This window comes from Mytilus edulis, chromosome 8, assembly GCF_963676685.1.
Source record: "Mytilus edulis chromosome 8, xbMytEdul2.2, whole genome shotgun sequence".
NCBI classification, from domain to species: Eukaryota; Metazoa; Mollusca; class Bivalvia; order Mytilida; family Mytilidae; genus Mytilus; species Mytilus edulis.
In genome coordinates this window covers 49307819-49320494 of record NC_092351.1, presented here as the reverse complement: position 1 = coordinate 49320494, position 12676 = coordinate 49307819, and the positions used below count along the sequence as shown (strand labels likewise).

The 12676-nt window shown below is 30.1% G+C and overlaps 1 protein-coding gene across 1 annotated transcript; it reads left to right on the top strand.

The window, feature by feature from the left end:
* Positions 1–4583: 4583 nt before the first annotated feature.
* LOC139485801 (oncoprotein-induced transcript 3 protein-like) lies at positions 4584–12082 on the top strand. Its single transcript, XM_071270449.1, has 9 exons — positions 4584–4741; positions 5668–5874; positions 7172–7336; positions 7940–8005; positions 8940–9149; positions 9376–9540; positions 10194–10262; positions 10745–10841; positions 11586–12082. Exons 1-9 carry the CDS (start codon positions 4684–4686, stop codon positions 11659–11661), a joined length of 1113 nt encoding a protein of 370 aa, XP_071126550.1. The 5' UTR covers positions 4584–4683; the 3' UTR covers positions 11662–12082.
* Positions 12083–12676: the final 594 nt, after the last annotated feature.

The window sequence follows — 12676 nt, the reverse complement described above, 5'->3', positions numbered from 1 at the left end:
AAACAAGAATCCCAAAGTCTCAAGAAAGAAAACGAATAAATGCTGAAGAGTTTCGTTGAAATTGTGTCGACTAGATTTTTCATTTCTCGTTCATTAGGCTGTATTCTTCTGAACTTTTTATGGAACAGACTTTTTTATCATCCGTATAAGAGTCTGGCGATGTCTCAAATGACAGGTGGAATATCGGGAAATCAGAAGCAGCACACCTTCCACTGTTAGTTTACTACTACCAACAGCGAGAAATGACATATTCAAAAGCTTCTAATGAATTCATTGCACACATAACGCATACTTTGCACAATACGGGATAGGACAAAGATTTGATAGACGTAAACAGATTTGAAACAATACTAAATTTGACAAATGTTCTGCAGAAACAACGTTTTCCCACACCAGACACTAGATTACCACAAGCAGATTTTGGCTAATGGTTTTGAACGCTGTTCAACTTAGTTTTTTGAATAGCCATACAACTATTTTGATCCGAGAGCCTTGATGTGTCTTAAGTATTTCAAACGCGCTTTAGATGTATCACATAATGAGTATTTTATCTCGATGAGGTTTTGCCTGATCTCGTATTATGTTTTCCTTTGTATTAGATGTGAACTTATACGTTAAAAAGAGGGACACACGTTACCAGAAGGACATTTAAACTCATAATTCGAAAACAAACTGACAACGCCATTGCCAAAAAAGAAAAAAAAACATTAGTGAACAAAAGACTGAGCATCACGAACCCCCTCCATCCTCCAAATGGAAGTGATTTCAGAAAGGTTTTGCAGATCTTGCTAATCACGTTAGACCCGTCGTGTTGCTCAAGTTATTTAAAATCCAGTAACAAGTCTAACTTAGTAAATAATAATTTATTTAACAATGAAATATAATATACATGTACACATGTGATCAACACGGAAGATACCTTGGCCTAAACAAAAATGGTGAATACCTATTGAATGATATACGTATATATATCCGAAACGAATTTTATTGTAATTGAAAAGCTGTTAAACACCCATATGACTCATTGAATACATGTAGAATTTTTACAGTTGTAACGTTCAAATAAATAACAAAATAGGCTGATATGACAGATATAATTTATGCACGGAATTAGATTATCTTCTCTACCTTTTTGATGGGTATATTACAAAACTATTATTCATACTTTGGGACAAATTCGAGTGTCTCTTCATAATTTTCATCGTCAAGTACGACATTAGTTTTATTCTCCTGTCAGTTCATTTTAAGATCAGTATCAATTGAGGAGGACACAAGAATGCAAACGCATGTTCTTCAACAGATAAATGTGAATGCACATATAACTTAATACAAGTAAATAAAAGACCAAACAGAATTTCTTTTTGTCAAACCGAAAATATGTAAACGAAAATATCTAAATAAAGGCATCAGTAGTATACCGCTGTTCAAAATTCATAAATCGATTAGGTAAAAAAAAAATCCGGGTTACAAACTAAAACTGAGGGAACCACATCAAATATAAGAGGAGATCTACGGCACAACAGAAACACAACACTAAAATATAACACACACAGAAACGAACTTAAATATTACAATGGCCTCTTCACGCGGAATTATTACCGGTCGGCTTCATTTTCATAAAAATTTTCATTGCATCTGATTGTCCTTGTCCCGTTTCAAAACGAATTTTTCATTGAAAACCGATTCTATATATAGCTATTCTGCTATCCTACAAAGATGATCATTCCAGTTAAACGTTTTCATTATCTTATATGACGTTATCAAATAAAATAACTTAATCCACTTTAATCGTTATATATAAAATGTAACCAATTCATATTCGTCCGAGCCTTGTGTGAATATAAACGCGCGGTACGTGCATTTCAGGAGTTTTATCTTCGTAGGATAACATTTTCTCTTTTAAAGTGTTTTTTGTGAATTGATTCGTTATAAATATAACTCACTGAGTCGGTTTGACTGGTGTTAAAATTTTAAAATAAATTGATATGAATTGTAATGCGTTTTTGTCCGTTCAAGTTAAATTCGGGTTATTAGTGCAATGAGGGTTCATACTAATATTTTTTTATACGTCATGTTACAGTATATATGTTATATTTGCAACTCGACGTAAAAGCACTATGCATTCCATACAACTTTAGTTTTAGACGTGAGAACAATCAAAATTGAACAAAATACTGTTTATAATGAATTATCTACCATACTTCAGAACATGATAATAATCAATCGTTTCAATTTTCCTATTATTCATTGAAAGAAATAACAAAATCTTATTTCTTTTTATTGACTCATATATGCATTTCATATGCATATGATGAAGACATAATCTATCAATCAGTTTTATTTGGCTGGCATGTCTGTAACTGCTAGTAGTCCTGTGTTAATATAGGTGTCATTGAAATTTTGCTTAGTTTCGTTTGTGACCTTTTCTGATACTAGACTCGTTTTATTCTAAATTGGTTAGAAGTATAGGGAAGGGTTTTGATATATCACAAAACATCTGTATCCTCCACGCTTTCCTGCACCTGTCCCAAGTCAGGAGCCTGGGGCTTTTGTTTGTCGTGTGTATGTTTTAGAGTTTAGTAAGACGTCCATTTTCACTGAACTATTTCACATTTTGTTTTTGAGCTATCTAAAGCCCGCTACGGGTGAGGAATTTTCTCGCCGATGTGTTGAAGACCCAGATGTTTTCTGCTCTTTGTTCGGTTTATTATCTCTTTGACACATTCAACATTTCTATTCTCAACTTTATACTTCTTTATATAATGTAAGCCGTCTGATTTTCATTGTTAGAAATATATTAATGACAGTTAGTAAAAAGGTTCCTGTGTTGTAACATTGAGTGTTTCCAAAGAATTCAGTGAATTAAACGAATTATAAAGAAATTTTTACACCTAACAAGTTTAATTCAAAACTTATTATGTATGATTTAATTGTAACATTAAACTTTTCGATTTAACGATTACATTTGATTGTTAGGCAAAAAACATGCAATTCTATTCAAGCATATGACCAAACTGAACTACACCTTGACCTGAACAAATTTGATTATACTTGTTTAGTGATCTAGCACAAAGATATATGATACTTTATACAAATTATTACATACAACCGTTTCGATTAAAACGTTTTGATAAATAACAAAAATATATTTATAGACATTAACGTTATTGTAATATTAACTAATATGACAGATTTGTATTATGAACGGAATAAAATGGTGTTTTTTTTCAATTCATATGACAAATGTGTATGATAACAAAATGCCATTATAAATTTACAGCTGACTTTTGTTTTTCTTTATCAATACAAACAATCATTGTTTTGTTAAAATTATGGTGTAGTGTTGTAAGGTCGTTGAAGGTTTATTCAGGACAAGTATCATTTAGAAGTACACGATAGTGCAATTGATATGTTTTGGATTTTAGGGTGACGTCCATTTTCATTTAACTCGTATACATTTTGTTTGAGGGTCTGCTAAAGCCTGCATCCTGGTTGCGGAATGTTTTCCTGTGTGTTGAAGACCCATTGGTGACCTATAGAGGTTTTCTGTCCTTTGTTCGTAATGTTGTATTTTTGACACATTCTCCATTTCCATTCTCAATTAAGTTGTAACTATGGTTTATCAGTATTTTTTATACATGCCAATCATCTGATTTTACCCTAATGTGTGGGGTTCATGTTGACAGTAGTGTTTCTGTATAGTGTCTTGTTGAATCAGATTGTGTATCCAATCGAGGTATTCTTAGTCATCGTGTTGCCTGTTTTTCCTTGAAACATTTTGTTTGATTTGCCCAAAGCATTCCCTTCCTTTTTTCAGTTTACTATGATATGGTTTACGAGGCACACTAGTGGTTTGCTGCCACAATCCTTACAGTGCTAGTTGGAGTAATTTGACTAGTACAGTTATAAAAATATTTTTTCACTGAAAATAAACGGTCAAATATTGAGGTAACTTTAAGTCGATTACAATGAATTATTATCCGAAAAGTACTGACATTTACTTTTTTCAAATTTTACCCGTTAAAACGGATAACTATATAATAATGTATCTACATGTAGTTGCATGCTTAATTTAATCAATGAAGGCAGTATATATTGTATATTCAACAACACCGTTGTTACTCTAATTTGGTTCTGAAATTTTAAATCCTACTCCAGAAATATATACATTTTTTGTAGCTACGCATTTAGCTTGATTTGAAAATGTCCAGTGCTATATGAAGATGTTATTGAATATACCTTTCAAACCCATTAAATATAATCAGTACATTAATAGTGTATGTTTCAGCGTGTATCACAACTACATATTTATAAAACAAATGATCGAAAAATGGGCTGAATAAATGATTTACTTCATTAGTTATAATAAACAGCATTGGCGCTCGTACAACTGCTCCTTATTTTTGTTTATTTTGTAAAATTGCTATATTTTCTTCTGATCATAGTATGAATGTAGGTTAATGCCAATGATGACTGATATTGATTATTTTAACCTACTTTTTTATAATTTTGGTTCATATTTCAAAAGCATATTCAATAAATTCTTTATTTGAATTTTAAACTAATCACGTGTTCAATTTTAATGGGAAAGTAATGTATTATAATCAAACAATGTGTCGGACTACAATACTTCAATGCAAATGAAGTAACATAATGTGAAATTTAAATAACTATACAGTTACAATGGAGGAGATTTTAACATTATTTGGAATTCTTTTCATACGTTTTTCAACAAATAAATGTGAGTATCGTTTGATACTTTCTATAATTAATCAGAATAAAATATTTCAAAAGAGACTTATTAAGTAAACAAAATATAGCTTATATAAAACAAAGGAATCAAGTAAGTTATGTATTTGCGTGAGTACGGGCGTGTTTTACGTCTTCCTAAATACTAGTGTCAATGTTGTTAAAATGAGCATGTGAAAATAAATGCTAAAAATAGATTATTCAATTCTGTTTGTATTTTATTTCAATTAATAGTATTTAACGAATATGTTAATTCAATAGCATATTGTGGCATATGACAATGGTTTTTACACGGTTCATGTTTTAGTGAAGTAAGGCCTCTGAAAATGAATATGATATATACAAGATGCACTTTTTTATAAGTATAAAACAAATAAATGAAATTCCATAATGCGATCAGGGGAAACAATTAAGGGAATGTAATGCATTTGTATATTGCATGTGATAAATATCTATGGACTTTTGGAGGTTAAGTTTAATCTCCCACATTTGGTAAATGTGATTTAACTATTAGTCTGTTTTGAAGCATTTTATAAAACTTTACCTGCAATTTAAAAAATAGTTACAACAAAGTAATGTAGTACGATATTAAAACAATAATCTGTTCCGCGTATGTATTATTTATTTGTATTATAAGTCTATTGTATTTCTAAGTATCCCTGGTTTCTTAATAAGTATGTGAATATATAAAATGAAAGAGTACTAAAACAACAAAATCAACAAAAGTGGAATTATGACAATGTTAACGATAAATGAAAAATAAAAAAAAAAAAGAATGATTAAATAAATAATTAAACAATTACAAATGTATCAAATTTATACTTAACATATAATTATGAAAAGATTCCAAATAAAAATAAATAAACTATGTTCGTTACTAACTTTATCAGTTGAAATATTGTGTTCGTTTATTTAAAGGCGATCCATGTGTTAGTTACAAGGTTTTGGATACTGCAGATGCAATTACTCGGTCCGTAGCAAATGCTAATAATTCTCCCTCACTATGTGACAATACTCTAGAAGCTGGATGGTATCGTGTCACTAGCTATGCAGGAGAACGGATGCCAACAGAATGTATAATTGGTGGAATGAGGTGTGGAACATCATCTTCAATTTGGATGAATGGTATTTTTCTTTACTTTTGTTACATTGTAACCGTGTTTAAGAAAATAAGTTCAAAATATAAGTTGTCTTTGACACCGTGTTTAAGAAAATAAGTTCAAAATGTTAGTTGTCTTTGACATGTCCGAGAGACTTAGTGTTTCCACTACGGTGAAGGGACTCAGATTACACGTATAGGCACAGAAATATGGCTTAGGTAAACAAACCACTGGCACCCCTCTTTAACTCCATTCTTATATTGTATTGGTATTTTTCTACCCATGCATGTACTGCATGTACTGCAGGTGAAAATTGTAATTAATCGATTTGCTTTTCAAGATATATGCAGCAAAACAATTTATGATACATGTATCTTTCTATGAAATTTGATCATTCATATTAGTAGTAAATACGATCTATTCAGTAAAAAATATTACAGAAAACTAACCAGAAAATGAAGATTTCTGACCCATTGACTTATGAGAATCTACCTATTGTTATATTAATTCACAAAGTTGCACCTATCAAATATATTTGACTTTTCTTTAAAGTTACAAATACCAGCGGCACATCTGTCTTTGACTTCATAAAGGAAGAGAAATCCATTTAATACATACTTCTTAGTTATATCCTCCTTGATAACATTTTAGATTACAAGTCAGTCCTATATTGCAACAATTTTCGATTGAAAAACAATTATTTATAACGTACTGTTCTTGTTGGTAAAAAGAGGACATGTAAAATTTTATGTCGACAATGATTTGTTCATAGTTTTAAATGTTGTCATAGATAATTGTGTTCTGGAGCTTAATGTCGCGTGTCATGTTTCTCGTACAGTACACTTAAGGCAACTTCAATTGTGTTCATTCTATCATACATATATAAATAAAACAATGCAAAAAATCACATCGAGGTCTCTAATATAGCATACATTATGTATTTAAGTTTTATTCTGATTTGGTAAAAGTTTCAATTTATAGTATGTATCGGGCTGAATTCTGCCAAGACATGCCACTGCATTGGTTTGTCTTTGCAAATTTGTAGCAGTTGCGCATGAATACTGTTGAAATATGCATATCTATTAATTGAGAAAAGATATAATGTTTAACTGAAAAGAAGTATTGTTAAATACAAATCACACTTATGTTTTGATAATTTTCTTCTGCATGTTCTTTGAAGTATGTTCGAACTAGATATATTACAAAATTCTTTTCTTTTCTTATCCTTCTCTCTTACTTTGCTTTAATTTTGTTGTTTGCTATATTTTTCGCTTTTTGATTATCGAAGCAAATAAAAAACTATTTTTTTTTACTTTTCCTAGGAACGTATCCAGACATCGGAGATGTTAAGACAGTTCAAGCATGCGCAGCACATTACGATAGAGATTGTTGTAAACATTCTTATGACATTGAGGTCAAGAACTGTACAGATTATCTTGTGTACAATTTGAGTCCCGTGTCATCATGTTATCAGGCGTATTGCTTTGGTAGGCTTAATCCGAAGAAAGTAATTGCTAATGAAAAGATGACAGCTCTAATAATATTATTAAAAGCAAATCATCACGACAGGTCAACAAACAAACCAGTCGTGACATTTAAAATAGAATAAGTAAATAGGTATTTCCAATTAGTCTGAACCCGTATATCCATTTCAAATATACCAATCAATAAATTAAGTGAAAGCAAATGCATGAACCAAAACGAACGCATCGAGAAATTAAGCGTGTTTTGTATTCATCCAATAATCCGTATTTTTATGAAACTTGTCCATGTGTTTCTCTCAGTTTTAGTTTGTAACCCGGATTTTTTTTCTTTTCTCAATCGATTTATGAATTTCGAACAGCGGTATACTACTGTTGCCTTTATTTAGTTTGAAACCCAGATTTTCTCTCTCAATCGATGTTTGTTTTTTAAACAGCAATAGTCTGCTCATCCGTTTTTTACATCATAAAAAAATTGCAGAAAAAAAACGTATTTTTCAATGGGATTTTGCATTAGCAAATATGTGTATTATCCAGTCAGCTAAAAAAAATTACGTATATGTAAAATGTATGACTAACTTTGTGATACTAGATAAAATGAAATTCTAGGTTCTGAATTGAAATGTCCAGATGGACAAACTTCGGATAATGGAGGATTTACACCAGGATGTGAAAGTATGTATTTAGTATTTCTAGTACAAAATGTAACAAATAATTGCTAGGTTTGAAACAGAATATCAACAAGGTCTCAACATATTGAAAACTTGTAATTATATATTATTACACAGCTCTGCTATAGAATCTGAGTGAAAAACTAAGAGACAATGATAAAAAAAAAATTAAGGGAACCTCCGATTTCAAAATGCTGGTTGAAATAAAAATGTTGAGAATAAGGCTTTTAAATATTAAAAAACAAGTATTCTTTTTTCTGATCAACTTTAGAGACTCGTTTATTTTGTATTCGATCTTAACTGGCATTTTTGCATTTTTTGTTGCTTTGCGTTTAACGTAGGAAATTTGAAGTAATAATGCAAATATGCAAAACCAAATATAGAAATATAAAAACTGATGTTTAATAAACATGTAAAAAGTTAAATCACAAACATACTAAACTCCGAAGAAAATTTAAAACGGAAATTCCCTAATCAAATAGCAAAATTAAATGATAAAACACATCAAACGAATGAACAACAACCGTCATCTTCCTGACTTAGTAAATGCATTTCCAAATGTAGAAAATGGTGCATTAAACCTGGTTTTATAGCGCTAAAACTCTCACTTGTTCGACAGTCGCATCAAATTCCATAATATTTACAATGATTTGTGGACGTTATTTGGTAGATTTATATTACTTTATTTTCAAAACCAATGCAATACACAGGAGGTATTATAAAAATTTCTAGTTTGCTTAGAGAGTGTGAAGCATTTGACCAGAAATAAGATTGAGTCACACGAGATAAAAGAATCCAGATGTGTGGTACAACTATAAAATAAGATAATTATAACATACATGCATAATTTTTTCAATTATTGAGCAATGCCGATAATAAAACACTCTAGTTATTAGTCCAAAACAAAGATATGTAATAAATTTATTCAATTCTTTTAGTCGACCCATGTCATAGCAGTAACTATAGGATACTAATTGGGGAAATAAAACGATCATCGAACTATACACTGCAGGATAGCGATAATGTCATAGAGGATAGTCGATTAACAACAGGGTGGTACATGATCGATAGTGTAACAGGAAATGACATAGTTAATGGTAGCGTTACTATAATGGATTGTGGTACAATAAATCCATTGTGGATGAATGGTGAGTATTTTCATGCTGTACTTGCATTTTATTTTATTCTATTCTTTTTTTTTTGGGGGGGGGCGGGGTGTTATTGATGTTTACTTTACATCCTTCTTATCTGTGTTAATTGGTTTTGATGTTAAGAAATACAGCAGTATAAAATAAAAACCTTTTTTTTAAATTCAAGCAATAAACATAGTTTTGATATATCAACCAGTTATATAATCAAACACAAATATTGTAGGGAGCATACCCGATATGTTACACAAGACCGTTGATAGAAAAGTGTGTTATTCAGGATTATCAAACAGTTGTGAGAAGGAGTTTAATATAAAGGTTCGGAACTGTGGGAATTACAGGACATATTACTTGATTCAGTTGAATGTTGACAAATCTGCCTACTGTTTTGGTAAGCTAAACACATATGAATGTATCGTACAGACTGTTACAAAGGGTAGAATATGCATTTGAATGTATAAACAACTCGTTTCCGCTACAGTCGGATGATACAATTAGTTATTGTCATGTAAACTTTGATATCGTGAGTGCAAATCACTTTTCGGCAAGGTGCGTTCTACTATTAACTGAATTGATAAGAATTAACAATTTTCATGTTGTAGGAGTTTGTTTCTCTCCCTCTCCTTCTTTTTTTACTATAGCTTGTTCTGTCAAATGAGACTGACTGTTACGACCAAAAACTAATCAAAATAAAGTAAATGCAAAGAAGTTAGATATTTTTGTTTTAGAAATTCATTTTACATCCAATACGTATAGCATTTAAAGCATTATATTATTTAATAACTATTGTTTCCCTTATGTGCAATTTCGGGATCAGAACAAATAAACAAATAAAACAAAAAGAACCAAACGTGACCAACACTTCAACAAAGTTTACTGACGATCTGAAGAAGGATTTTTTAAATTTATTTACACTAGTTAACTCTAAGATTTTTAAAAGCTTTACTTTCATTTATTTAGTAGTGTATTATTAAAGATAAATGAATAAAAGATAAATCATTTCATCTGTTATTCATTTACTAGAACTATATTATTAACTTAAAGGTACATTACCAGTTCCTGATCCTACAAAAACAACAACAACGACCTCAACAAGGAGACGTACAAGCATAGGTATTTCGAGTTTTTACGATTTTAGAATATAAGCTTATCGAATATGCACCAATGCCATCGAAATATGCTATTTAAATGAGCTATACAGTATTGTGAATAGTAAACAAATGAAATAGAATAAAGCAGATGATTTGGGAAGATGAACTTTAGCTTCAAATCACGACCATTAAATAGCTGCCATATTTTATGACGATTATAAGAATTAAATGCGTCAAAATGATAAAATCATGCAATGAAGACTAAGTTTATGTTTTATATCCATGCATTTGTACAAGAATTGAATAAACATTCTTTTTTACAAGTCACTCGTTTCATATGACTTTAATATAAGTCGCTTACTTACAAAGAAAAGTTTGAAACCTAATATTGACAAATTGCATAGACAAATCTCGAATCTTACAATTAAACAAGCAAAAATATTCATATATAAGTGATGCCAATTTATATAATTTTCTTACATAGTATTCAATATACTTTGACAGATGATGAGAATAACAAGGAAGACAAACCTTATATTTGGGTTATAGTAGCTATTCTTGCAGTCTCTTCAGCCATATTATTGACTATACTGTTAGTAAAGTAAGTTTATTCTTTTGATGAAAGATAAAAGGTATTGCACAAAACATGATAGGTTTTTTTAGTTAAAACAGCACTTTTTTTTTAAAAGGAAAAACACAACATTGATATGAAAAGAACACACTCATCATATTTACACGTGTTGGATAAAAGAGAAATATACTGTTCCTCAGTAGGCAACACACTTGCATATCATATATTTTGTTCAAATAATAAGTTTGAACACATACGTTCATCACTATAAAGTGTCGCTGTACCAACACATATATAGTAGTTTCTACAACATATCTGTAGTACAATACATCATACACATGACGATAGAGTATATATATCGTGTATGCATCATGATGTTAACAATGAGTGAACTTTTTACAAAATAGATAACTTTTGATTGTTTGAAGCCGTTATCATGAAAAAGAGATATGTTAACGTTTGCATTGAAAATATATCTAAATGCGTTTTTTACGATTTGGAACAAACTGCAAACATATGGTGCAACATACGTCTTTCGTTTCGTTTTTTTATTTTAATTTTACATAATCCACAAAACATTTATATTTATAATTATTTGATCCAGAATAAATTCAAATGTCAAACAATTGTGCATATTTCTTCAATTACTTTTTGAATTTTCTTTAAAAATAAGATAGGCTAACTTCTTATTTTAAAATTGACAACATATCAAGAAACTTATTCATAAAGATCATCAAAACAATGTGTGTCAACAGTTTTTGCTATCTTTTAAAGATTTATATTGAAAAGAACAGCCCAAAAGCGCTCAGTCAGTTGTATAAGTGTGCAGAATACGTTTCCACCAAGTTAAAACGACAAAATTAAACAGTTGATGGAGAACCAAACCTCATGTCTTTGATCCTTATATATGCAATGCTAGCGCCACCAAGGAGTACTTACTATGCATACATAAGACATTATATTTTGTGGCATGGCTATACTGGCAGACCTACTTCAAATAATGCTGTGCGAAAGTTCGAACCGGACGATTTTAAATACATTGATTGATCAAATGATTTTGATTTAAGACTCGTCTGGTAGTTTTCAAACAATTATAAATATGAGAGAATTAGCAAAAAGCTATTTTTTAACGTATTGATCTTTTTTAAAGCGTTAATCCAAATGTAATTGCTTGTTAGATTTTAATGTACCGACATATTTGAATATATTATACATGTAATTGTTTTGTATATTTATATTTAGAAAAGTGATAATGCATAAATATTTGAAAATTTTTTCTATACTTTCTGAATTTCATTTTCAAGTATATGCAGCTAATTAGATAAAATTGTTCAATGATGACATACATAATTCACGGTAGAACGAATAGAACTTGTCATATATAATGAAATATTGTTATGATAACCCTTTTTAAATGACTCAAAAACATGAAGCATTATTTTTTTTTTAATTCGATATAGTATTAACCAAAAACTAATATATAATTGTCACATTATTGGTGCTTTAAGATAAGAGTTTTCTTTCATTTGTTATAATCTTATATAATCGCCGTATAGATATCTACTTTGTTTTCAATCAACACAAAAATGTGTATCAACGTTTTTTGTTCTTACGTGATATGTTACTCGACCAAATTGTATATGCAACATACAACGTTCGTTCGAAATGACAGCTTATTCGTTTGCATGTTATATACAAACTGATATCATTCTGATAACAAAATGTGACAAAATAAATTGTTGAGATGATGCATTTTTTTCACATCTAAAAAGTAATGAGCAATCTCAAAAGTGGCTTTTGCATGAGCCTTGAAATCACTGCCAAGTTTAGTTTTCAGTTGTTATTAAAACGTCTGCATAAAAATC